General features: G+C 34.3%; 3 protein-coding genes and 1 non-coding gene across 6 annotated transcripts; 2 read left to right on the plus strand and 2 right to left on the minus strand.

The window, feature by feature from the left end:
• Positions 1–291: 291 nt before the first annotated feature.
• On the minus strand, positions 292–7496 carry LOC106777889 (two-component response regulator ORR21). Of its 2 annotated transcripts, none has more exons than XM_022787390.1 (7): positions 7132–7496; positions 5395–5547; positions 4920–5312; positions 4678–4754; positions 2870–3499; positions 2321–2788; positions 292–772 (listed from the first exon to the last, which is right to left on the minus strand). In XM_022787390.1, exons 1-6 carry the CDS (start codon positions 7271–7273, stop codon positions 2321–2323), a joined length of 1863 nt encoding a protein of 620 aa, XP_022643111.1. In that variant the 5' UTR covers positions 7274–7496; the 3' UTR covers positions 292–772. The 2 variants fall into 2 exon arrangements, with proteins under 2 accessions (XP_022643111.1, XP_022643110.1); XM_022787389.1 differs by having other exon boundaries at positions 292–645; positions 726–772; positions 2321–3499.
• A 198-nt stretch (positions 7497–7694) lies between these two features.
• On the plus strand, positions 7695–9002 carry LOC106777331. Its single transcript, XM_014664905.2, has 2 exons — positions 7695–8358; positions 8761–9002. Exons 1-2 carry the CDS (start codon positions 8014–8016, stop codon positions 8938–8940), a joined length of 525 nt encoding a protein of 174 aa, XP_014520391.1. The 5' UTR covers positions 7695–8013; the 3' UTR covers positions 8941–9002.
• A 1156-nt stretch (positions 9003–10158) lies between these two features.
• On the minus strand, positions 10159–23558 carry LOC106776910 (dynamin-related protein 1C). 2 transcript variants are annotated; one of them, XM_014664381.2, is made up of 17 exons: positions 23232–23558; positions 23049–23112; positions 22732–22839; positions 21921–22022; positions 20596–20646; positions 20436–20497; positions 19109–19199; positions 18908–18972; positions 18612–18806; positions 18378–18497; positions 18221–18291; positions 17787–18012; positions 16992–17042; positions 15592–15696; positions 14107–14356; positions 13307–13446; positions 10159–10391 (listed from the first exon to the last, which is right to left on the minus strand). In XM_014664381.2, the coding sequence occupies exons 1-17, from the start codon at positions 23361–23363 to the stop codon at positions 10266–10268; spliced, it is 1959 nt and encodes a 652-aa protein (XP_014519867.2). In that variant the 5' UTR covers positions 23364–23558; the 3' UTR covers positions 10159–10265. The 2 variants fall into 2 exon arrangements, with proteins under 2 accessions (XP_014519867.2, XP_014519868.2); XM_014664382.2 differs by lacking the exon at positions 15592–15696.
• On the plus strand, positions 22145–22217 carry TRNAK-CUU. Its single transcript has one exon. It is a non-coding gene; the product is annotated as a tRNA-Lys (tRNA).
• Positions 23559–24478: the final 920 nt, after the last annotated feature.

Consider the following 24478-nt stretch of genomic DNA (forward strand, 5'->3'; position numbering starts at 1 on the left):
ACAAGCTAAATGATAAATCGGTGCAACTAACTGAAGCCAATTAATTGAAAAAACAATACTTTGACCAAAATTATAAAGAATGGAAAATACAACGGAACTTTCTAAGGGTGATCATTGCATTTTACCCTAAATATTAAAGTTCTCAACCAACATCTATGAGCAGTTAATAGGACAAACATAGGTAAGAAGACCATTAGCATGATTAGACACTACACCGAACACATTAGACTACTTTCATAATGGATAATCACCAAGCATTTATCATCATAAACGAAAGAATTCCTAGATAAATTTATGCTGGCAATAAGCCATCAATTCAAACAGTTTAAGTTAGCAAAAGGTTTTATTTCCCTACAGACTAGTTCATAGATTATAGAACATTCCTAGATACATGTGCACCTACAAACAAGCAAACCAACACACCTATAAAGACTAAATATTTATATAGACACTCTTCCTTGGGCTTTACAATGCACCATGATGAGAATATGCCTTTCCAGAAACGTACACATTGTTTCTACTTCAGTTTTTCAGAAGCCATAATAGTTCAGCTTTCTTTATACACAGCAAGCTTTCATTGGACTCTATTGTAGAGCCAATGAAGACAAGCTAGCTACAATACTCATCTAAGACTGAGGAATCAATCTGTACCTTCATGGAAAGAACTTTTTAAACGACTATTTGGTTCATTGCCCAATGAATACTGACTCAGTATGAAGGATTACCTTTGTACATGTATGAAAAGGTCTTCTCTCGCTACATATATTTCAACCTGTTGCAAATAAGATTCAAGCATTCACAACCAACATAAATGTGATGAAAAATATAATTTGAAAGACAGGAACTTATAGCAGGAAAATGCGTAATCCAGGAATATCAACTACTGAAGCAACGAGGAGGAGAAAAGGAGCAAGTCCATTCAACTTTCTGCTATTCCTCAATTAAATTTTGTTCAAAAATGCAGATATAGAAAATAATGGAACATCAAAAGGAGTGAGAAAATATAATACTGAAATTGATAGATATAATTTATATGTTAGGAGGAAACTTATTAAAAAGTAGTTGTTAGTAGATTGTTTGGGTGAGTGAGGCTTCCTATATGTAGTTGGGGGGTCTTTGTGTTTTTGATAGTTTGGAGAAGGGTTGACAAGATCTTTGGCATCCTATGTGAAGGGAACATTCTCCCTTGGCTGCTCTCATACTGTATCTGTGCCCAAAATCAATAATAATAGTTCTACGCAGTGTGTATAGGTGGTTGCAGTGGGTTTTTCCAGGTTTCCTCTATCTAGGAACCTAACAATTAGTCCAACCTGCTGGATCGAGAAGGTGTGGAAACATGGAAGGGAGAGTCAGTTGGAAAGATTGGCCAGCAAACAGGTTAGAGCTATAACTGAAATAAAGGACACTATGCAAGAACTCAGGGAAAACTTCCAAGAAATCAAAGATATGCTGCAGAAGTCAAGAATCCATGAAAGGGGATCCGAAGGCAGCTAGAGCTCGGTTAATGCAGAAAGAAAAGGAAGAAGGGAGGATCCTGAAGGGGGAATTAAGGTAGAAAGGGAGGAAATCCAGAAGTGCTGGATAAAAAGAGGGGAGTTGTCCATATTTGAAGGGAATGGCACCCAAGGTCACACAAAAAGGACAGCAGATGTTTTTGAAGTTCAGAACATCAAAAGGATCAACAAGGGTACACCCAACAGTCACTAACATGAAAGAAAATGCAGTCCAAGGATTCAAGACCTAGCAACAAAAATACAAGAATCTTTCTTGGAAAGATCTTTCTAAAGCCCTCTGTAGGAGTTGCAGGGGCAGAGAATGCAGCACTAATTTTGAAAAGTGTGGGGGTAGAAAACGGTGCGCCATTGTTGGAAAATGAGCAACAATTAAACAACAAGAAAGGGTGGAAGAAAAATTGTGTGATCCCAAAGCTTGCTAGTTGCTACAATATCTTCGACCTTTTAGTGGAAAGCATCCCAGTCTGTATTTAATTATTAGCATATTTTGGAAGAAAAATGTGCTTCCTCCTCATGGTTTTAATAAACTCTCAACACATTTCTGCAGTAGTTATTTATAATATCTCGTTCGAGATATATCAAAGACCATACAAATGCACATTCCAAACACTCAAAAACACGGATAAGTACTATTTTATAGGGAATCTAATTTAGAAGTTTAAATTAGCAAGCAACCTGTACAGAAACATAACATGATACATACAATAAGCTCCAATAACAAATAATAGTCAAATCATTGAGGATCTAGATTTAAACTAATATTCACATTCTTATAAAACATAACACTCAAATAGTCATCAACTTACCTATTCAGTAAACACACTTGAATGATCACAAGATTGATATCTTCCAAAGATTGGGCGACTCACTTTTTGCATATTTATAAAATTTGGCTCCTCCTTCAGTGTGTTGCCAGTGCTATCTACATTGACTTTCATTTGACTAAAATCACTGACAGATGATTCAATTTCATTTTGAACAAACCTATTTGGAATACAGGTACCTTTTCCAATAAACCCAATATTCCTAAGGCACACTTGATCAAATGAATCACCTGATTTCAAACCATAGGGATCTTGTCTATCAGACATGGGCAAAGGGCTAGGCAAAGGTCTTGCACCACCAAATGTCAAAGTTGAGTTTTGAAGCTGCGGAATACTGCCATTGATGGAGCTCATAGAACAAGTGGAGGGCGTAGTATGAGCATACAGAACAGCTTGAGTTTTTGTGTCCCCACCGGAAAATTGAGAGGCACTAACTGAATTATTTGATTTCTGTGACAATAAACTATAATCAATAATGGCATTCATGCCAAAACTGCAATTCTGATTGACAGAAGCAGAACCGTTTACTGCCTGTAGAGTGTCACAGGATTGAGATGGAACCACCAAGCAAGATGGTTGAACATTGATTGAACAGCTTTGATCATGTATCAAAGGCTGTTGTTGTTGCTTTTGCTGCTGGTGCTGCTGTTGTTTTTGCTGGGGTTGCTGCCTTTGTTGGTGGTGATCTAATATATCCATCAGCATGTTGTTATACTGAGTACCCACTCTTTCATCGCTATTATTGGGTCTCACTGAACCCATTGTATTATTAGATGATGGCCATGCACCATATCCTGACGATACGTCATTTGCAGTTAAGAAAGAGGGAGGAAAATCCTTGCCAATGTTGGAAGGACACTTTACAAAAGGCTGACCATACGCCACAGCATGTTCAGCATGGGAATGTTTTAGCCCAATGGATGCTTGCAGCAATGTAGCCTGGTCCGCTGTAGACATTATGCTAGTTGCAGGGCGACCTAAGAGCTCAGCATGAAGGGCTGCAAGTGTTTCAGGCGGAACATGGCCAGCAGCAGCCAAAGCTTGTATGTCAAATCTTCCAGTAGCGCTCAGCTTGGATTCTATAGTCCCAGGAACAGCATTTAGCATCCCATTCTGTTGCTGTGCCACTCCACTTAATCGCTTCAAGTAAAGTCTAAATTTCTGTAAATGAATATTGTAGTTCAAACGACAATGTTAATTACACTTGAGAGCAACAACACCCAAGCGCATTTATCTACATATATTGCCTTACTTAATAAAATAGATCAAATATTTGCATATTAACAGACAATATTCCTCACCCGATTATTGCAATATTTGTAGATTAGTAAAGAATGACTAGCCATAAACTCGTAATTCTGACACCAGTAAACTTACATTAAATGACATTTATCATTTAAAAATGCTTACGATTCATTTCTACATATACTTGACCTTTCGATGATATCAACTAATTACATGTCATTTTAAAAAAGAGAAACTTAAAAAGCTGCATAGTTACAAAATTATTGTTATCACTCCTACCCATGTCAATCTTGGTCTCCCTCCCCTTTCTCATTCATCAATACACTCATTATTTCATTCCATTGATTCAAGTGAAAACATATTTTTTATAACAACTAGTCTGTTGTGCTGCATAATCCATATCAAGATTCTCAACTCAGCTAAAATCATTTTCAATGTTTCATTTCTTAGTAACTTTACATTTCTCATTCACAACAGTAAAATAAAGACAGGCATCACTGTTGAAAGTTCTTGGCATCATCTTTAAGTTGAGTAAAGGAACAAGAAAACTAAGACCTCATTCACAACAGGCAACCTCATCAACCACCCCTATCAAAATTGGAACAGCAAAAAATATAAACTTGATTTGATCAGTGCTTGGAGCGATTGATTTTCTAATAACAAAATTTGAGCTTGCAGATGTGTAATGCATAGTACACATTAGTTGAAGCTAACCCTAGTAATGCATACTCATAAGTGGTAAGAAAGACTAATCATGCACATAAGAGTATTAAGCAGTGGAAGTTAAAGTTTATAGGAGATACCACAAAGGCAATTTCTGCTCAGAAGGTATAATTGCAACAACAAAAAATACAACATGAAATTGACATCAAGACAGAAGAAATTAATATGCTGGCATTTGAACCACGTAAAAAGTAAGCCATGTGTTAACAAAGGTGATATAACACAATAAAAAATTAAGAAAAATTAAAAAAGCCAAGAAAATAAACAGTGTAACTGACGAGATCAACTGCACATCCAACTACTCAGAATTAATTGTGTAATTCTGGGGAAAATGGTAAATTCTTGCTTCACATTTTGAACTAAAAACCAACCTGCAAATGACTGGCAACATTTTCTCTAGTCAAACCAGGGACATTCATCAATTCAAGTATTCTCTTCGGCACAGCCTCTAAAACAATGATAAGAAACAATCTATAAGTTAAATTGTGATAAATGCTTAAATAAACAAAATCAAAATATCTATACTTTATACTTATCGTAATCTAATTAAATCTAGTAACTGAGCAGAAAAAATAGAAGCAATAGCAAGAACAATATAGCAGGGGATTCTTACTATCAAGCCCAAGTTGATTCACAGCACTAACAAATTGTTGGTGCAGTTCTACTGACCACACTACACGAGGCTTCTTAGATGTGGCTGGATCATCACTCTCCAATTCAATATCTTCTTCTTTTAAACTGCTCCTCTTTTTTGGTGCTTTAACTACTTCTGCTGCATCAGCAACAGAAGAAGTATATTCAGTATCATCATTTCCCCGTTTATTCCAATCACTGTCTTCCATGCTTCCAGAATTATCATGTTCTTTATTTTCATTCCAGATTTTCCTAACAACATGTTGCCATATATTCCTCAGTTCTTCCTCACGTACAGGCTTAATCAAATAATCACAAGCCCCATGTCTAATTCCCTTCATGACAGCACTTGTTGTACTGTCACCAGACATCACTGCACAATGCAGAATATATTTCCAAATGTTAAGCATTACTAAGACACTTGTTATTCTAAGAACAAGGGGAACAACACTTACTAATTACAGGAAGGTCCATTTCCAGTCCAACATGTTCAAGGAGCTTATAGCCATCCATGTCTGGCATATGAACATCACTCAGTACCACATCAAAACAACCTTTCCTTTCCCGCAGAAGATTCAAAGCCACAGTAGCCTCAGTGCACGTGGTAACTGGAAGATAAAAACACAAGTAAGCAGAAAAACTTAGTTCAAATAAAGACAAGTCGCAAATCAGAAGAAATCCATGTCATGAAATTTACTAGATCTACAATATCTATTGAAATCATTTGAAGATTTTCAGGCCATTGTGTCTTAATTGAAATTTGAGATCATAGTGAATAGACTGCATCATAAACATTCTCCATTAGACTTAAACAAAATTTTGTTGAGCTCCTTAACCCATGGTAAAAACCAAGCCTCTTCACACTCATTACACATAATTGAGCACACTTAATAAGAACACCGCAAAATAAAGTACAAAACCTATACGCCCATTTATTTACAATAATCTTCATCAGATAGTCGAACAATGTGGGGATTTGCAGAAAGGCAAAATTTGAGTCAGTCTTCACATTTAACTGTTGGAGATTTCACATCACCTCAAGATATCATCAAATTTTGTAAAATATAAGTAGATACAAATCTTCTCTTACAAGTCAATTTTGTAAAATAGACTTATGCCTAAATCTATTTTCTAAGATGGTATCAAAGTTTATCCTAACAAGATTTGTTGAACTTATCGCCACAGTCAAGCAACTATTAAACCATTCATAAATATATAGTCCCCCCTTGAAATATCCAATCTTGCATGTGAAGGGTGTGGAGGATATGAAGAGTCTTCCCAGGAGTTCCTTCTTCCCATAGGTACAATCAATTAAATGAATCAAACCCAAGCAAGGCATGTCTCGAAAACCTGATACAATGTCACCCATGATCCTAACATAACAAAAACTGTCATTGTTTAAGTGGCACTAAGCTCAGTTCCCTAAAACAGACCTTAATTTTTAACATACCACCAATTTCGTACTTGAAGTAATAAGCTTCTCCGTAAGTTAACATCAGAAACCACTTTGCATAATTTCCATAAATCATAATACCTCTAAGTAGGTGTGGGACTTAAGTACAAGAGAAGAATCCAACCCAAAAGACTAATTCATTAGTAAGAGAACCTCAAGTCGTTGGCATTACATCGAGTAAGTTATTATATTGAATGTGATACTCCTAACTACCGTTGTCACTTCCTTCAAAAGTCGTGGCCTACCGACAATGATTCAGTGATAGTCAGTTCCTCTTTGACCGTAACTCAACTCTCAATGAAAGCACACGTTGTTAGGACTTGAGTAGAAGAGGAGAGAAGAACTCAATAGTGGTTAATTAGAAGGAGAACCTCAATGTTATAGTTCCGTATTAAGTAGCATTCCTAACTCCTACCAGTAGGGTATTTCACTCGAGGGAACAATTAGACGAGAAAATAATGTTTCTTTTACATAAAGAACCATAGATATATATCTGCTTCAGCTGGTAAGATCACTGCTATCGATATGCTGAGCATTGAATATATTTCAAAATCTCGAATTCAAAACCAGTGATTAACTACGAACATCTCGCGCCAATCCTCGAGCTCGGTGGTGAAGATATAAAGCAATGCCTCAAGCACGGAACCAGTGATTTACTTACCAGTTAATCTCGTAAGAAAACAAGGAATATAACCGAGAAATGAAAGTTCCGTGGAAAGCAAATAACAAACTAACTAACCGCGGTAACGGCATCGAATTGACATTTGCTCTATAATCCTCAGCGTGGTGGCGTCATCGTCGACGACCAAAACCCTTAGCCCCGCCGGGAACTCCGCCGTGCCACCCTTGCATGCGTCGCCGGCGGAACGCGACTGAGCCATGAGAGCGACGAGAGCAACGACGTGGTCTGGCGAGAGTTCAGAGGCGGAGAAGCGTAGCACAATGGCGGAGAGCGAGCATAGGAGAAGAATGGAAACCCTAACGGAAAAGGAAAGTGCGCAGAAAAGCTTTAAAGCTAAAAATGAATGAATAAAAGAGAAGGAGAAGAAAGGTGCGAGTGAATTGAGAAGGAAGATTGGTGTGAATTGGAGAAATGTAAGGTGGGAATGGAAAATTGGAGGGGGAAGAAGCAAATGATAACGGTGCCAAAGGTATTAATTAAATATCCAAAGATTATATATTAAATCATTAAATAATTATATTTAATTAAGAAATTTTCCGGACCACCCCACATAGAATGCACTCTGAAAAAAGGTTATTCTGCTAGTAATGAAAGATAGTTCAGTCTTGTTCTATTTATGGAGAGTGCAATTAGAAATTGCGGAGGTGCAGGAAACAACAACCCACATGCTTAGCATAAAATAGTTCTCAAAGTAGTTTGTTTTTGAACCCAAAAGGGTAATTTCCTATCCTTTAGAGATTCTAAGTCCTTCTTTCCATAACTGCCAAGACACCAAACCTAACCTTATCTTGAAGGCATCATCTCCAACTCCTTCATTTGGTTGTTTTAAAGCAAGCAAGGTAATTTGAGAACACAAAAACCTTCCATGCAACTATTAGATATATCGTTACATAAACACCAATAACATCTGAGTCGATAAAATCACTCAACAGCATCAACATGCATCACACCACACTTCAATTGAAAAGTGTTGCCATTTCTTCATGGACAATATTTATGCCATCACCATTTCCATCTTCTCTTGCAAACACTTCCACTCACAATTACTCAAGCTTGTGTTTTTCCCTCAAAGATTTTGATTTGAGAAAAAGAGGCAGAACAGTTTTGTGTTCAGCAAGGAGGCAAATTAGATACCAAGACGAAGATGAAGATAGAGATGATGAAGAGTATGGTCACAATGAAGAGATTACAAAGTTGGAGATTTATACTCAGTCAGCAAAAGGAGAAGCACTTCTTGTGCATGCACTTGTGGACCAAGAGGAAGTAGAATTGCTTATCTTCAAGGTAATTTTGTTTATTTACTTATTTTTAAAATATGTAAAAATAATTAATATTAGGAAAATATTTTTTTAACAATTTTTATATAACTTTTCTACAACAGATGTAATAATTTGTGATTGATCTGTTTTAAATATACGAATTAATAAAATAATTGTTAGAAATTTCACATCAATTAGAGATAGAGATAAGACCAATTTATAATATATAAATGAGATGCAAACTTCACTACAAGGCAGTTTTATGAGATTAAATTAGGCCTAAACTCACATTCTAATAATAATGACACATAATTTATTGTTAGAAAGTTGTTAAAAAAAATTGTTAACATATCATATTCCTTAATAATAATTAATTTTCTAATAATGTATTTGCTAAGATAAATTTGGTTGCAAAAACATATTTCAGGGGTTCTCTTCATGCTTGAGTTACAGTACCTCACCAGATCCAACAAGAAGCATTGTTCCAGCGAGGGCAGTGATAGTGTCCATAGATAGAGTGAAAGGACCTTTTGATCCTTCTAATATAGAGTATCTGCAAAAGGGTGTAACATGGGAAGGATTCAAGACTAAATTTCTCTCTAATTAAGGACCATGTTGTTTTGTTCTTATTTTTCTCCAAGATGAAATAATAGTTTTTGTTTTATTTTATAATTATAAAAAAGACTACGACTTTATTACTTTAAGATTTTAAGTTAAAATTTTTATATCATTTATTTACACAATTAATCGTATTTATGTAATCTCTTTTTATTAAACTCTTTCAAATAAACAAAATTAGACCCATCAATTCTTGTATATAAGTTTTAGAATATAACATTTTTTTTAGAATAATTGTTCGAAAATAAATTTTCGAATACATTTCAGAATAGTATTGCAAAATGTAAAAAAAATTCAAAACAAGTATTCCGAAATGTATTTTTAAATACAAAAGTAACTTCGAAAACATCCGTTCCAAAATAACTTTTTTTTTTAAAATATATTCTTAAATTCAAAATCATTTTCAAGAACAATTATTTTAAAATATGTAAAAATAAAATTCCAAGAATGCTCAATCCGTAATGTATAAAACATATTTTTAATGGTTTTAAACGATTGTAAGATAAAGTTAACTTTTAATAGAAATTTAAATACTCTCAACACTATCAATCTCTTGTAATATAAATTTAATAATAATTAGCCATTTCAATTACCTCATCATATCATAACCCAGTTAACCGCACTTAGACAATTATATATATACTTCCATTCATTTAACCATTCATAACACAATCATATTGAAATATTTAATAAATCATATTTAAGTATTTAGTTAACCAGGTGTAAAGACTAATAACCACGTAATAATAATAACCACATTTGTAAAGTAAAATGATGCTACAGATGTTTTTATAGTAATGTAAGTTTGTTATGAACTTTATGAATTTGGATTGCTGTTGGAGTTTTGGTATTGTGCTTCTATTGTATTTTCAAAATATAATCATGTATTTTGATTTTAATGATTTAATTTTTTTTTTATTATATAAAAATCTGTATATTTTAAGAGTAAAGCAATAAGACAATGGTGGAAAATTTAAGTGTGAATCTAAGTCTTACCTTGAATAGAAATTTAATATAAGAAAACTCTAGGGAGATAGGGGATAGAATTCAATGTGTAACATAATTGTAAGAGGAAACTATTAATAAGATGGAAAACATGAAGTTCAACTTTATACACTATGGGCAAAAGAATTTACGTGCTAGTATGCAGTTACTTACTACTTATTGCAGCAACTATGCTTTTAGCTTTGCAGATTGATAAAAAAAATTAGTAATAAATAGTGAAATAATTTATCTCTGATAGCTCTTCGTTGTAGAGTAGATGCACAAAATTGAAGCTTTAGCATTCGTTGTAATGGATGGGAAGTATGTTCATTATTTCCAAGCCACAGAATCAATATCATCCATAGCTTGCTTGTACAATTCAAGCCTTTTAGCTAGTTGTGATCTCTTTTCCATGAGTGCAGGGTCTTCATCCAACAACGCTCCCAACTGATCCTTCTGCATACACACCACAAATTTGCTTTAACCTTGTCATAAGTTTCCAAAAGGAGCATTTCTCTACAAAGCACTTGAGAGATCAGTAAAGCAATGCATGACTGAAAATATTAACAGTATATAAGGATAATAAATTCTGCATATTGTTACATTCCTATGGAAAAAGATACATGCATATTTTCGTCATCAAACTTAAACTAAGGCAAGACTACTCCGTTCGGATTTAAGAAACTATTCTTTGGTAGGAAGAGTCTTATTGACTTTCCTTGTTTGGTTGGAGATCAGGTTTCTTTTACAGTACATTTGGATTCTATTTTTGAAGGTCTTCCTCAAGAATATGATTGTTATTGCTCTTGTTGACAGAAAAGTTGATGCTATTACCATTGAAGAAATTGAGGGTTTAATTCTCTTCATGTTGCCCAATCTTCATCTATTTCTTCTGCACAAGTTCTTGACCAACAATTCCTATACAACAATACTGCCGAAAATAATCAGTTTTGGTGTATTGATTTTCATGGGGTTGGATGAGGTCGCGGAGGACATGTTTGTTGCGGTGGAAAAGGCTGTTCTGGTCGTGGTTCTATGTAGTGTCAAGTTTGCTCTAGATATGGTCACAGTGCCTTATGCCAGAATCTCTTGATTTATGCTGCAGTTAATATTTCCTTGCACAGTTTCAACTATGTAATTACAGTTGTCTTATAGACCCTGTCCAAGAAATAATAAAAAAAAATTGCACTTCTAGATGGAACTTTCAATACAGTTGATGGAAAAGGAGAAATTATGATAAACCATAATCTGATTTTGAAGCATGTTCAGCACGTTCCCAAATTATCTACCAATTTGATTTCTGTTCACAAACTTACAATGGATTTACAATATTCAATGTTTTTTAATTCTACACCCTGTCAATTTCAGGATCAGGGAATGGGGAAGGTGATTGGACTTGATAAGGAAGACAGTGGGATCTACCTTCTAGGATGCTAAGAGGATGCATAGCACTAAAAGTCAAACTTCTTTGTCTTTGATGTCAGAAACAACTCTTGCCAACACAGAAAAAAGTCTGGTTATACCACCTCCATTTAAGTCATCCATCATTCAATACTCTAGAAATTATGTCTCCTAATTTATTTCAAATAGTTGACAAGCAAATGTTTCATTGTGATACTTGTGAAACAAGCGTGTTTTTTTTTCTCTAGTAAAAATAGAATGACTATTCCCTTTGCATTAATAATACATAGTGATGTGTTGGGACCTCTATTATTCCTAATCTATCTCGGACTTGTTGGTTTGTAATATTCATTGATGATTGCACTCAAGTTTCATGGGTAATTCATGAATTTTCTTGTGTGAACACCCCGGAACAAAACGGGGTGGTGGAATGAAAAATTAGGCATCTCATAAATGTAACTTGAGTCTCCTCCATAAAAATGCACCAAAATAGTATTGAGGAGAAGCTATCTTTACCTAATTCGACAATCGTCTACCCTCCAAAACATAAACAAAAATAGTCCCATTCAACTACTCTCGAAAATTTTCCCAACTTTAGGACAACAAATCATCTTTGTACCTTGAGTGTTTCATCTTAATCACATGGGGAAACTTGATCCTCCGGATATTAAGAACTTATATATTGGTTACTTACCTACCCAAAAGGATACAAATGTTACCACCTTCCAACAAAACGATTCCTTGTGTCTCGTGATGTCACCTTTGATGAAAATACTCAATATTTTCAACCTTAGGGAACTCATGCATTGAAGATAAGGATAATCCATTCTTGACAGGAAACTTCATTTTCCCAAAATTAAGTCCCGTTAATACTCCACCCTCTATTGAGTCTAGTTTTGTTCCTTCTCCTATTCATTCTCCTCGTGTCAAGCCCAAGGATATTTGGAGAACAAACTCAGTGCTATCCATCTACTGCAAGTATACTCACGAAGGAACCTATACCTGACATTAATGAAGAACAGAATATGGTGGTCATTGAAGTTCAGGATCTTCCAATTGCAGTAAGGAAAGGTGTTGGAGCATATACTCGAAAGCCAAGGTACCCATGGTCACACTTTGTGTCTTATGACAAAATATCCAGTAATCACAAAAGCTTTCTTGGTCATCAAAATACTGTCACTATTCCAAAAACTATAGATGAGACATTGAATATTAAGGACTCGAAAAATGCTATGAAGGTTGAAATGGTTGCTCTAGTGAATAACAAAGGGGCATGAAAAATGTTAGTACTTGAACGGATGACGACAGACACTTCACTTAATACTCTTAGATGCTAGTCGTTAAAGAACCTAGAAAAGATGTTTTCTATTGCAGCATAATGGAGGAAGTTCTCATAAAAGTACAATAAATTGATAATCATGTTTTTCATTTTAACAAAATAGGATTTGTTGGAGTGAAAACAAAAAATTAACCCTGATAGCAAAAGAATTGATGATTAATCAATCAAGAACATTACAAAAGAGGAAATTCAAAGTTTTAAATTACATGAAAGTCAAATGTCATCATCCTGACCATTGATGATTGATCAATCACGAATAATATCAACATAACAAAAAGGTGAAATTAATTTCATCAACTTTTAGATCATGGCCTTCGAAGTTGTCTTTATAGGAAACTCCGTAGAGTTCATCAAACATTTTTGTGGCAGTAGATTCGCTGTGTCCAGCATTTGCAAAACAATCATCATTGACATGCACAAACTAAAACCTACTTTTATGTTTATTAAGATTCTGACACTGTTTAACATTTTTTTCACGGACATCACTAACTAGTCTAATTATAAGTCAATTTGCACAGGCCCAAAAATAAGAATAATTTATCATTATCTAAACCATGTGAAAAACAACTTAATAGAAAGAGATAGAAATTGATCTATTTGCCAAAAAAAAAAAAAAGATATCAATTTTTACCTCCCTTTTCCCAACTTGAACATAAAATTGGTTTAGCAATGACCTCTTTGCCTCTCTAACTTGACAATGAACCACCGCTTTCGGAATAGAATGTTTTAGTGAATCACAAACCATGTTGATATAACCATTAACATTTGACCCTGAAATAAGTCACAGAATACTTTAACAACAATAAATCTGTTTCTTATAATTTTTTTAAGGAAAAAATCTGTATAGTGACCATAAAATCCAGAGATCTATGGATATTGTTGAAATAAAATTCAAAATAAATAGTAACAACTAATAAGACTTTTGTTGTTAGTAAATTTACTGGGAAATACTTGTACTAATAGATGGATACTAACTCTTCATCTAATTGTTGAAATAAAATCATCTCGAGTAAACCCCATTTTATTTCCATGAAATTGCAAGCTTTGGTTAATCCATTTATACAAAATCCTTGCTTTAGTATCTAATTTTGCAGAATGGCATTCATTAGGTCCTTTTTGCAAAGCTTGAAGCTAAAATGAGGGTCTTTTTGCAAATCTTGAAGCTAAAATCAGAATTTTATAAAGTTAGGGATTGAAGTGACCAACACATTTCTACTCAGACCATATCTCCCAAACATCAGTTGAACATCATCTAAATTGAAAAGTCAAAGCCAGACCTAATATAATACTTAAAATAAATTATTACCACAACACCGTATTATTAATTTTGTAGAACCAATAATTTGCATAAATGATATACAAGAAAAAGGGTGAAATTCTAAAGTCTTGAGAGGAGTGGACTTATAAGAATGAATGCAGAGAATTGTTTACCAATTTTACTGAGGTGACTATCTGAGTGAGTATCCACACTGGGATTAGGAGTACTTCGATTTGGGTTCTTTGGATCTGAATTTTTTTCTGGTTCAAGATGCATCTTCCGAAAAAATTCCACTGTTAGATAGCCAGACTCCATATCGACCATCCGGATCACAGTCCTCCTACTTTCTTCACGGAATCGTTCCAAAGCATCGTTTGCAGCAGCAGCTATATCAGCTTGAAGGGTGGGAAACCTCTTCAATTCCTGCATGCAATAAATTTATAACAAGTGGAGGATTTATATCATTTGTGATTTCCTGAATATTGAGTGTTCCGAGCAATGTTAATTAGACAAAATGATAATTGTTTCTGTTCTTTCCTTCTAAGAGGAGTTATAGTTGGTTTCCCTAATTTCATGCATCTAGCATTTAAGAGAAACATTGCTTAAATTACATAACTTAGGTTTGCACTTTCAAGAGTTTTAAATTCTAAATAAAAAGCACATAAATGCTAAGATGTTCTTTCATAATTGAAGTACGAGATATTCTATGTGAACTTGAGCTCAGTCTAATCCATCTCTTGAAGGAGCCGACATGATTTTATTGAAATATTGCATGTGGAGAGGATTTAAAACTCACTCAGCCCAAAATTGTATCAAGCTGAGCCCAAAAAAGTAGAGGAAGGCAAGGGAGAAACAAAAAGAAATGTTGGAAGTCTCTTTCTTAACATGGTATTAGAGCCACGAGTTAAAGTCTATCCTAGAGAGATTTATTGTTTGTTGGACAAATTGTTCCATCCACTATCAACCTGCAATCTCCATCCATTAATGTTTAGTCCCACGCTCAAGATGTATATACCTTGACGTAAGAGAGGTGTGTTGGAAGTCTGACATCGACTAGAGATAAGGCCCATTTAGAGGAGGGCAAGGGAGAAACAAAAAACATGTTGGAAGTCCCTTTCTTAACATGTATTAGAGCCATGGGTTAGAGTTTATCCTAGCGAGATTTGTTGTTCATTGGACATATTGTTCCACCCACTATTGAGCTACCATCAGACTATCCATTAATGTTTAGTCCCACGCTCAAGATGTCTATACCTCGACGTGAGGGAGGTATGTTGAAAGTCTGACATTGACTAAAGATAAGGCCAATTTAGAGTATATAGGTGATTGCAAACCTCACATTACAAGTCAGTTTTGTGAGATTGAATTAGGCTTAAAGTCTACTTCTTAACAAAAAAAATAAAAAAACCAAAGGGTTCCAAGGTAGAAGATGACCCATATTTTGACCTGTGACAACTTCCAATAAGCCAATTTAACATAATGGGTCACATAGAGTCTTTTTTAAAAATAATAGGGACCAAAATTAATCAAATGCCTAAATAAAGGGACTAAATTACTAATTAAACCTTTTAAAAATGTAACATATAAGACACAAACATGTAAAGATGTAATTAATAATAACAACCACATTCAAAAAGAGTGGTACAGTCGTCCCTAACCTCACTATCCTTCTTCGACCTTTCAAAGAACTCTTTGAATGGTATCTTCCCCTCGGATTTCCATCCCTTGAACACCATAAAAGTCTTGAACATCTCCCACAACAACTTCAAAGTATCCACCACATTAAACAAATTCAAAAAGTTCAACAAATCGGCATTCATTCAAGCTAAAAACGACAATAAGAAAGAAGATTCTTATTCTTGTTAATTGATTTGAAATAGTACACCAACTCCTAATATAGAGAACTCAAATCCTAAAGTAATAATTACTAGAGACCTCTAGAATCTTCTAACAACCTCTAACAACTTCTAATAATACATTTAATATCCTACCAACTACAATATTGAATTTAATACCCAACTAATAACACTCCTCTTCAAGTTGGTAAATGGATATCTATGATTCCCAACTTGCTTATGAGATCACGAAATCACTAAGTGGGAAGACATTTTGTGAATAGGTATGCTAACTAAAGTTCAAATGGGTTGTAGGAAGTAGTTATAAGGCCATTATCTAGTTTCTCTTTAATAAAGTGTCGACCTACCTCTGTGTTTGGTCCTATCATGCTGAACTACACTGTGAGCAATGCTAATAATTAACTTATTATCATAATAAAGGATCATAAGTTCTTCTCATCCATAACAATTCACACACCCCTTGTGCTATAGCTCATTATTTAGCTTTTGCACTAGACCTTGCAACATTTTGTTTCTTACTTCGCCAAGTCAACAAATTTCCACCCAAGAACATATAATATCTTGAAGTGGATTTCCTATCTATGATAGACCCTGCATAATTTGCATCAGTATTGTTAGATATATTGTGTTTATGTTAATTAGGGAATCATAGAATTTTGATAATGTTTGATATTGGTAAATATTGTTCTTAACAATATCTTTTATTAACCATATTTATGTTTGGTTCCCAGATATACTTGCATCATTCTTCATTATAAATATATTACCCTTTGTGTGTTTTAGACACAAGAGAGATTAATCTTATACCTAGTTTTATTATTCAATATGGTATCTAGAACCTAAAGCTTTTGATAGTCAATATTTGAATTTTGAATTCATTGAGAGAGGATTCTCTAAGTTCTTGTCAGAATAGTTCTTATCAAAGATTTCAAGATACACTTAAAGCTCAAGATAAATTTCAAGATAAAAAATCTCAGTATTCTTAACTACAATTCCTCATTTCCTTGTTCCAACAACAAAACAGAACACTAGTATTTGACGGTGAAACCAGAGCAGGAGGGAAAACCAATATCTCCTCTATCACAGATGAATTAATTGTTAACTAATATTGAGTCCATTGCGCTAGGATTCATTGTTTGAAAATTGGAGTCTTCTGAACGAGTTACATCAACTTAAAAAAAAAAAAAAAGGACTGTTCCTACCTCAGTTTCTGCAATTGACTTCCGAACAAGCTCCTTCAGAATTAGGTGGACCTGAAAGCAGGTATCAGGAATCAATTTGTAAGCAGAACAAACAATGGTAAAAGATATTGAAGAAGAAACAATTATGAGGTAATCTTTTTCAGAATGAAACGACACGAAGAAATGCAGGTAGTTAGTGAAAAATAAAAGAGGTATCCATTCTTTTGGAGCATCTTGTTTTTCCTATTTGAACGCTAACAAACAAGAATAAGCAGTACAGAGAAAAAATATAGGTTAAACAATCAAAATGTGATGGACTAGAGGAAGGGTGCACATTTTCAAATTCAGGTTTTAGGAATTAAAGATTACAGTTTCTAGCTTCAAAAGTGATGCATCATCATCTGAAAGAGGTTTAAAAAATAAAAAATAAAATGTCTGCTGGGTTTTTCAGGGTAAAATCGGGGTTTAAAGTAGGTATGTCATGAAAACTAACTAAAGTTAATTAGGAATTCAGATCAGAACGGATACCATATGCTGTTAAATGTTCTGGTTTTGTCATACGTACAAAGATATAAGCAATTATTTTAAAAGCAGGATGTAGGTCTCGTATATACATTTTATAAAAGTAAGTAAAATCTTCAATAGATGGTACATGCAGATTAAATTACTTTACATGACTTTCATATTATAATTTAATTTAAAATTAAAATACTATCTTTTGTAATAATTTCGAAACTAAACATATTTAATCAAACTAAATATTTACAAGTCCATCACATATTCAACCAGAACAAGGAATAAAGTGAAGAGGATTACAGCATCCACAGAGGCTTCCGCTGGGCCTTTGAAATAGCCGATAGATCCCTCAATAAGTCTTCTGTAGCCTTGCTCTGGAGCAATTAGATGTGGCTGATAACCATCCGCTTCTGTAACCACTCGTTCAACATTCTTTACGGAAAGATGACGATTAAATGGGAGCTTTTTTAAAGCAGCTGGTAATTGGTGGTCAAAAACACCATATATCCGGTCCCCACCAGGACGGCTAGAATACCAGTTGGTTACTTAATCAAATATATTAATTCTCCAAAAAAATTAAGACAATAAGGAAAATTACATGGATAAATTTTTTCATAATAAACACGTGATTAATCACATGGTTTTTTCTAATGCAGTTATTAGAACTTATGAAGTAAAAGTACTAATGCGATTTTGTCCTCGTTGTCCTCAAACAAAAAATAGGCAGCACTTACCCTCCATCCAGGTGTTCTTTAAATACTTTGTCAAATGCTCGACACATCTGTAAAATTGTGTATAGCTTCGCCTATATAAAGAGTAGCGGTGCTTAGTACGAGCAAAACCCAAGATGTTTCAAACACAAGAAGATTGTCTTTTGATCGAAGTTCTGACCCCTGAATCCACAGCTATTGGCCTGCCAATTCGGTCTAGCTCTGCGTTAAGCTCGTCAATGGCTTTCTTTATTAAGGCAATGATACTGGGTATCTTCTGCCTAATAACAAGCTCCAAATGCTGCAGTGATAATTGCCAATATAGAAAGGAAAGGGAAATTGCTCAGGATCACTTAAAATCAACAGAACAAAATCATTAAGGAAAATTACGTGAAGAAAATATTATTGAGAATACTTGGGATAGAAGTCTGGCCAGATATTCTGCCCCCATTTTATGTGCCAAATGTCCATATTCGGGACTACTCTCGAAATATTCACGCTCCTTCTTGCGAGCAACAATCATGTCAACATTTTTATTAATATCAGCTTGTGAACGATTGACAATTCCAACCCAAGGATGCTGCAACCTGTATTGTCTTCCTTCGAGAACCTTTCGATTCACATAAACACCACTTTTCATCAGGTGATAGACATCTTAGTGACAACATCAAAACAGAACATAATCACCACGCAGCTATTACAGAATTATACCTCAACTGCATTAGTTCCTTTGTCCATAAGATCAAGTTTTGTCAACACCCCAAATGTCCTTTCACCTGAAAAAAGAATCAAATACCTCGACCACATTAGCTCCTTTCTAAACGAGTCTGGGATAAAAGGAAAGATAAAGGAAGATATGATCATAGGAAACAGAGTCAGCACTAAAAATTCCTTCAAATATACGAGACAGACCTGAAGGATCAACTTCTCTTGCAATTTTTATTGCATCTGAAGTAGCAATATCTTGGTTTGCAGGAGAGATGGCCAATATAATGCAATTGGGCTGCATCGTAAGAAAATTATTTGCTTGTGTTGTGATAGGCAGTCAGAAGTTGGATGATAAGATGCAATGCATGCATTGGTTTAGTCCCTCTACCGTTTTGTAATTCGTTTCTTTATTTTTATGCTATATATGCTGCAAATGATCGATGTAGTTCTCCAACCTTGGTAGAATCTGTTGGAAGTCCCACATAAGGCCAATTTGTAATATATAATTGGGTGCAAATCTCATGGTTTTGTGAGGTTGAGTTAGATTTAAAGTCCACTTCTTAACATGGTATCAAAACCAGGTTAGAGCCTATTCTAGCGAGATTTGTGTTGGTAGACATATTGTTCTACTTGCTATCGGACCACTCATTAGTGTCTAGTCCAACGCTCGAGATGTATATACTTCAGCGTGAGAATTATGTGTTGGAAGTCTCACACTAGAGATAAGGTTAATTTATAGTATATAAGTGAGTGAAAACCTCACCTTACAAGTTGGTTTTGTGGAGTTAAGTCAGACTTAAATTCTACTTCTTAACATGATAGCTATATAATCTTTTATCTTCGTTTGTTATTATTTCTTATTTGTATTTTGGGCGTAGTCCATATTCAACACAAGGAAGATTAATCTCATACATAGTTTTTGCCAGCCTCTTTCGGGTTTTAGGTTTTTAGTCTTTCTTGCTTGTTCTTGACTTTTGACCTTTCTTCTATCACCACTACGTCTGGTCCATCCATATATACTAACTATGTCAATATGCATTTATTTATTGATAAGTTAGATAACACTAATTATGCGACTTAAACATCTTTGGCTTAAGAGTCAAGGGTATGTTAATCATATTCAAGTAAATAAGGAAATGATTAACCTTAAATATTTTAGCTAAACCTTTGGCCGGGTTCTAACCATTAGTTTCACATTCCAACATTCAAATAAAACATACTTGGTTATACTGAAAACAGCTTAATAATGAATCTATGGTTGATTACAATTTGAGTAAATAGTGTTGGCCACTTTGAAAGAGATGATTGAAATAAAACTGTGTCCGGTCAAGAACCACTAAATAATTTTTAATCTACTGGAACATTGTACAAGGTACGTTTTTGGAAGGGAGTTCATATATAGTACATTGGCTTTAACTTGCTTCCTTTAATATGCCTTATTTGACGAAGATCATATAGCGTGCTTGATTAGTAGTTTAATACAATTTTCAATTATACATGCTCATTCATTTTATATTAGAAGCACAATTACCTTCTCAATATAAGAGCGGACCATGCTCTCAATATCTTGAACGATAGACTCTGATTGTCCCTCTGAAAACGAAGCACAGATTCTATTATTTTTTAAACAATGTGTCCTTTAAAATTTAACCAACTAGTTTAAAAATACTGGGAAATATGTGAAACTTTACCTACAGCAACCTTTGTCAATCCAGGAAGGTCGATGAGGGTTAAGTTCACAACTGCAGACAAAGCCATGAAAAGTCATTATGCAACTATAATTGAAGTGTTACATATATAAGTGAAGGAAAAATGTGTTTCATATTCTCAATTAGGATTTGTTTTGCAATCAACAGAAATCATTCCAATGAAGTTTTACTAAAAAGCTGTAAGAATAACATAGTAAGAAAATATAATCATGCCTTATCTCTCACTGCACGGGATTACATGTGATGGAAACCCATAAAACTAGTATTGAAAATGCACCAATTAAATTGCTCCTCTCATATTCCAGTAAATCCAAACATTATTACTCGAGTAAATTGGCAGATCATTAAGTTAGAAATCATTCATAGAATGGATCTATTTTGACTTGATAATAAAATTAGTTCAACATGGGTTTCATACTCAATTTTACATTCAAGCAAAAAGTCTTACAGGAATTCCCTTACTACAACACAAAAATTTGGAGAGCCCTAATCTCGAACACAAAATCTCAGCTGTAATAACGGAGAGATTGAAATACTTCTGTATTATTTCACATTTCACACAAACACACAAAAACTTTCGTTTGACCATTAGATTTTGGGTGGGCATGTTGCACTCATTTTTAATGTTGTACATGACAACCCCAATGTTTCCTTCCAAAAGTAGGATCTCTATCATCGACAATGGAAATAGGTATCCCATGTAGTCTTATAATCCGTTTAGCTAAAACCTCAGGAATCGCTTTTTGCAGAATATAGATGTTAAATTAAAGATAAAATGTCTATATTTGCTTAATTTGTGCACCACCATTAGATCCATATCAAATCCTTTCGATTTTGGGAGCCCCATAATGTAATCCGTACTAACTTCTTCCAAATTGCATTTGGAATGAGCAAAGGCTGCAGAAAACTTGTGGGAGAGGATGCTTGGTGCTTAATCCACTGACATACATGACAAGCTGCCATCAAGTTAGTGATTAATCTCTTCACTACTATCAAGAAAAAAGATTGGGCCATTCTACGATATGTTCTGCAGATACCTGAGTGACCTCCCCTTGGCGTTGTATGGAATTAATGTAATAATCTAGCAATCCACCACACTGAATTAGATGATAAAACTAACCTCCCTTTATAACATAGTTCAACTATACAAAACTTAGCCTTACCTTTAAACCACATGTGCTTTAATTAATTACCGAATAATAATTTCAATGACCGCCAGGGGTGATAGTAAAAAGAAACAACGTTACAAAGTTATAAAATCAGTTAAAGTGCTTGTGCTGATTTCAACAGGTAATGGAAATAAATACCATGTGGAGAATATATGCTGAGTTGAATTGGAACGTTTGAAATTGCCTTTGTTTTCCCAGTTATACGATCTGTTTCATCTGAAATTTCTTGTCTCACAGCAGCTGCATGGGACATATGAGGAAAAGGGAGCTCAGTTTCTACAGTTAAGAGCTTTACTCTTATTGTCATCAGTAATTTTAATTAATAAAGAATAGAAGAAAGCTTAAACATCTATTAAGCGAAAGCCCGTCTAGCTCAGTTGGTAGAGCGCAAGGCTCTTAACCTTGTGGTCGTGGGTTCGAGCCCCACGGTGGGCGTATAGTTTTTTGTTCTTTTAATATGCAGAAGCTTTACTTTTTGTTTTATGGATTTGCTTTGATCTTTCATATCTTTTATGTTTTTGTTTTCTTTTAATAAATTTATGCATGTGAAGTCATCATGCTTAGCATGACTTTATAAAATGGACGTATAACATCAAATATAGCATCATACCCATGCCAAAATGCCATGAGAGTCTACGTCTTATCTACGAACGCAGCTCTTTTATCATAAAGACAAATAATTCCGTATTATTATTTTAGTTTGATGATAGTTACTTTTTAAGAAAAACTAACACAATTGCAAATTATAGGTAAATCAGATGGATTTTTTAAGTATAATCTTCAGCCCATGATCCCATATATTCAACAAAATATTAAGATTAGACGGATAATAAAATCAATAGAAGACTATACAATACGAGTGGCGTATCTGATGCGAGTTCATCATTAGTTAGTGTAAATCTTACTGAATTAGAAAAGAAATGTTCATGGTGATCAGAAACATAATTACCAAAGTCTGAGAATCTCTTCCTTGGTTGATGAAGAAACTCAGCATATTCCTGTTTCCCATCTTCTGTCTTGTGAAGTTGCAGCACTAGTGGCCTCCGTGTGACAATACCTTGTTATGAAAAATAATGTTATAAAGGCGTTCAGACGAAATTAATGAAATTTTCTAAAAGAAGATATACATTTCCCGGGATCTTATCAGCATGATTCAAAGATGAATAAAATGGTTAAAAAAAACTGATAAATATCACTTATGAAGAAAAGATATCACGTTACTAGGAAAAGAAATGCAAATTAAGTAACGCTGTAAGTGAAGATTACCAGATCCACGTGGCAGAAAATCCCTCCCCACAACACTTTCCAGCACTGAAGATTTCCCTGAACTCTGGTTCGTTTCCAAAATCGCAATCAACCAATCACAATATACATAACAAACACAATCAATTGATAACAAAACGAAGAAAAGGTCACAATCGAAAAGAAGCGCGCGTAACCTAAACGCACCTGTCCTCCAACCACCGCGACGGTGGGAAGCGCCTCCCACAGCGACATTCCCTCGCCGCCGTGGTCGCCGAGCACCGTGCAGGCGCGTTGGATCTTGTTGATGAGACCGATCAAGCTCGTCATGGTCGCCATTTTCTCGAACAACGACTAATGCCAGAAACCGATTCGAAAAAATGGTTATATAGTGGCACTCAGAATGGTCACGCTTTTCACAGATTTGGTTGGTTCTATCTCGAAAACTGACGCGTTGCGTTAGTGCGTGTCATTATTTGCATGGGAAATGCAGCAACCAAGGAGAATGTGAAACTGAATGCGTTAGCGTAGTGTTTGTTATGTGAATGAACGTGACACGATGCATGGTTGCATTTCATTTCATACTTTTGCTTTACATCCACAGCAATCAATTTTTCACGCATGAAAAAAAAAAAAAAAAAAAACCTTATACATATCTATATTTAAAAAAAATGAAATACAACTGAGATTGTGGATTTTAAATAATAGCAATTTTCAGAAATGAAACTAGGTTTTTTCTTTATTATTACAAAGATAATAAAATTAGATTATAAAGATAAAATTTAGAATACATTTAATATGAGTATTTTTTTATTAATAAAATTTAGGATATATAAATATTAGACGTATAAATTGAGTTTGGTCCATAGCACATAACCTTGACCCATATGGGAAAGGACTAAAATAGCTTATAGGATTAAAAAATTCTCCTAAAAAAGTGCATAAGGTGGTGAAAATATTAACAAAAACTCGTATAAGTTTGAAAAAAATCATAGGCCAGAGTAAAAGACCTTTAAAATGAGATTTTCAAAATATATTTATTTTTAAGAAATTATACTCATGAAAAAAAAATGATTAAACTTCCATGTTGTTTATACATTTAAATTTAGAATGAAAAAAAAATGGAAAACAACAACAACTGTATTGAATATTCCATAAGAAGGCCTTCCACAATATCAGCATCATAGAATTTCCAGAAACAACTATTAACTTAAAAAATGATCGAAATTTTATACATAAACATTTTCTCATTGCTGGTAGGTGCAAATTTAAATAGAAGTTTTTTCACGTCTTGCAATTCGTGTCTATGATTCTAAGAAATTGGGGTGTATATGCATGAATTGACTTTGTGATACTTTTCACATCGAATTTTATTATCTGATGAGGTCGAAACTTAGGTTTGAATGAATCAAATAATATTAACTTTTTTGTCTTTATGCATAACACCCATTTCT

This window comes from Vigna radiata, chromosome 11 (genome assembly GCF_000741045.1).
Source record: "Vigna radiata var. radiata cultivar VC1973A chromosome 11, Vradiata_ver6, whole genome shotgun sequence".
In the NCBI taxonomy this organism is placed as follows: Eukaryota; Viridiplantae; Streptophyta; class Magnoliopsida; order Fabales; family Fabaceae; genus Vigna; species Vigna radiata.

What these genes read in the sequence shown, in the direction of transcription:
- LOC106777331 (XM_014664905.2), top strand. Translation starts at nt 8,014, where the DNA reads ATGCATCACACCACACTTCAATTGAAAAGTGTTGCCATTTCTTCATGG. An exon ending in TAGAATTGCTTATCTTCAAG is followed by an intron (nt 8,359 to 8,760) that starts GTAATTTTGTTT and finishes AACATATTTCAG; the next exon opens with GGGTTCTCTTCATGCTTGAG.
- LOC106777889 (XM_022787389.1), bottom strand. Translation starts at nt 7,273, where the DNA reads ATGGCTCAGTCGCGTTCCGCCGGCGACGCATGCAAGGGTGGCACGGCG. An exon ending in AATTCGATGCCGTTACCGCG is followed by an intron (nt 5,548 to 7,131) that starts GTTAGTTAGTTT and finishes TTTATCTTCCAG; the next exon opens with TTACCACGTGCACTGAGGCT. An exon ending in AATGGACCTTCCTGTAATTA is followed by an intron (nt 5,313 to 5,394) that starts GTAAGTGTTGTT and finishes TGCATTGTGCAG; the next exon opens with TGATGTCTGGTGACAGTACA.
- LOC106776910 (XM_014664381.2), bottom strand. Translation starts at nt 23,363, where the DNA reads ATGGCGACCATGACGAGCTTGATCGGTCTCATCAACAAGATCCAACGC. An exon ending in CGGAAGCCTCTGTGGATGCT is followed by an intron (nt 17,043 to 17,786) that starts GTAATCCTCTTC and finishes ACCTGCTTTCAG; the next exon opens with GTCCACCTAATTCTGAAGGA. An exon ending in GGTCGAAGAAGGATAGTGAG is followed by an intron (nt 14,357 to 15,591) that starts GTTAGGGACGAC and finishes TATTGCATGCAG; the next exon opens with GAATTGAAGAGGTTTCCCAC.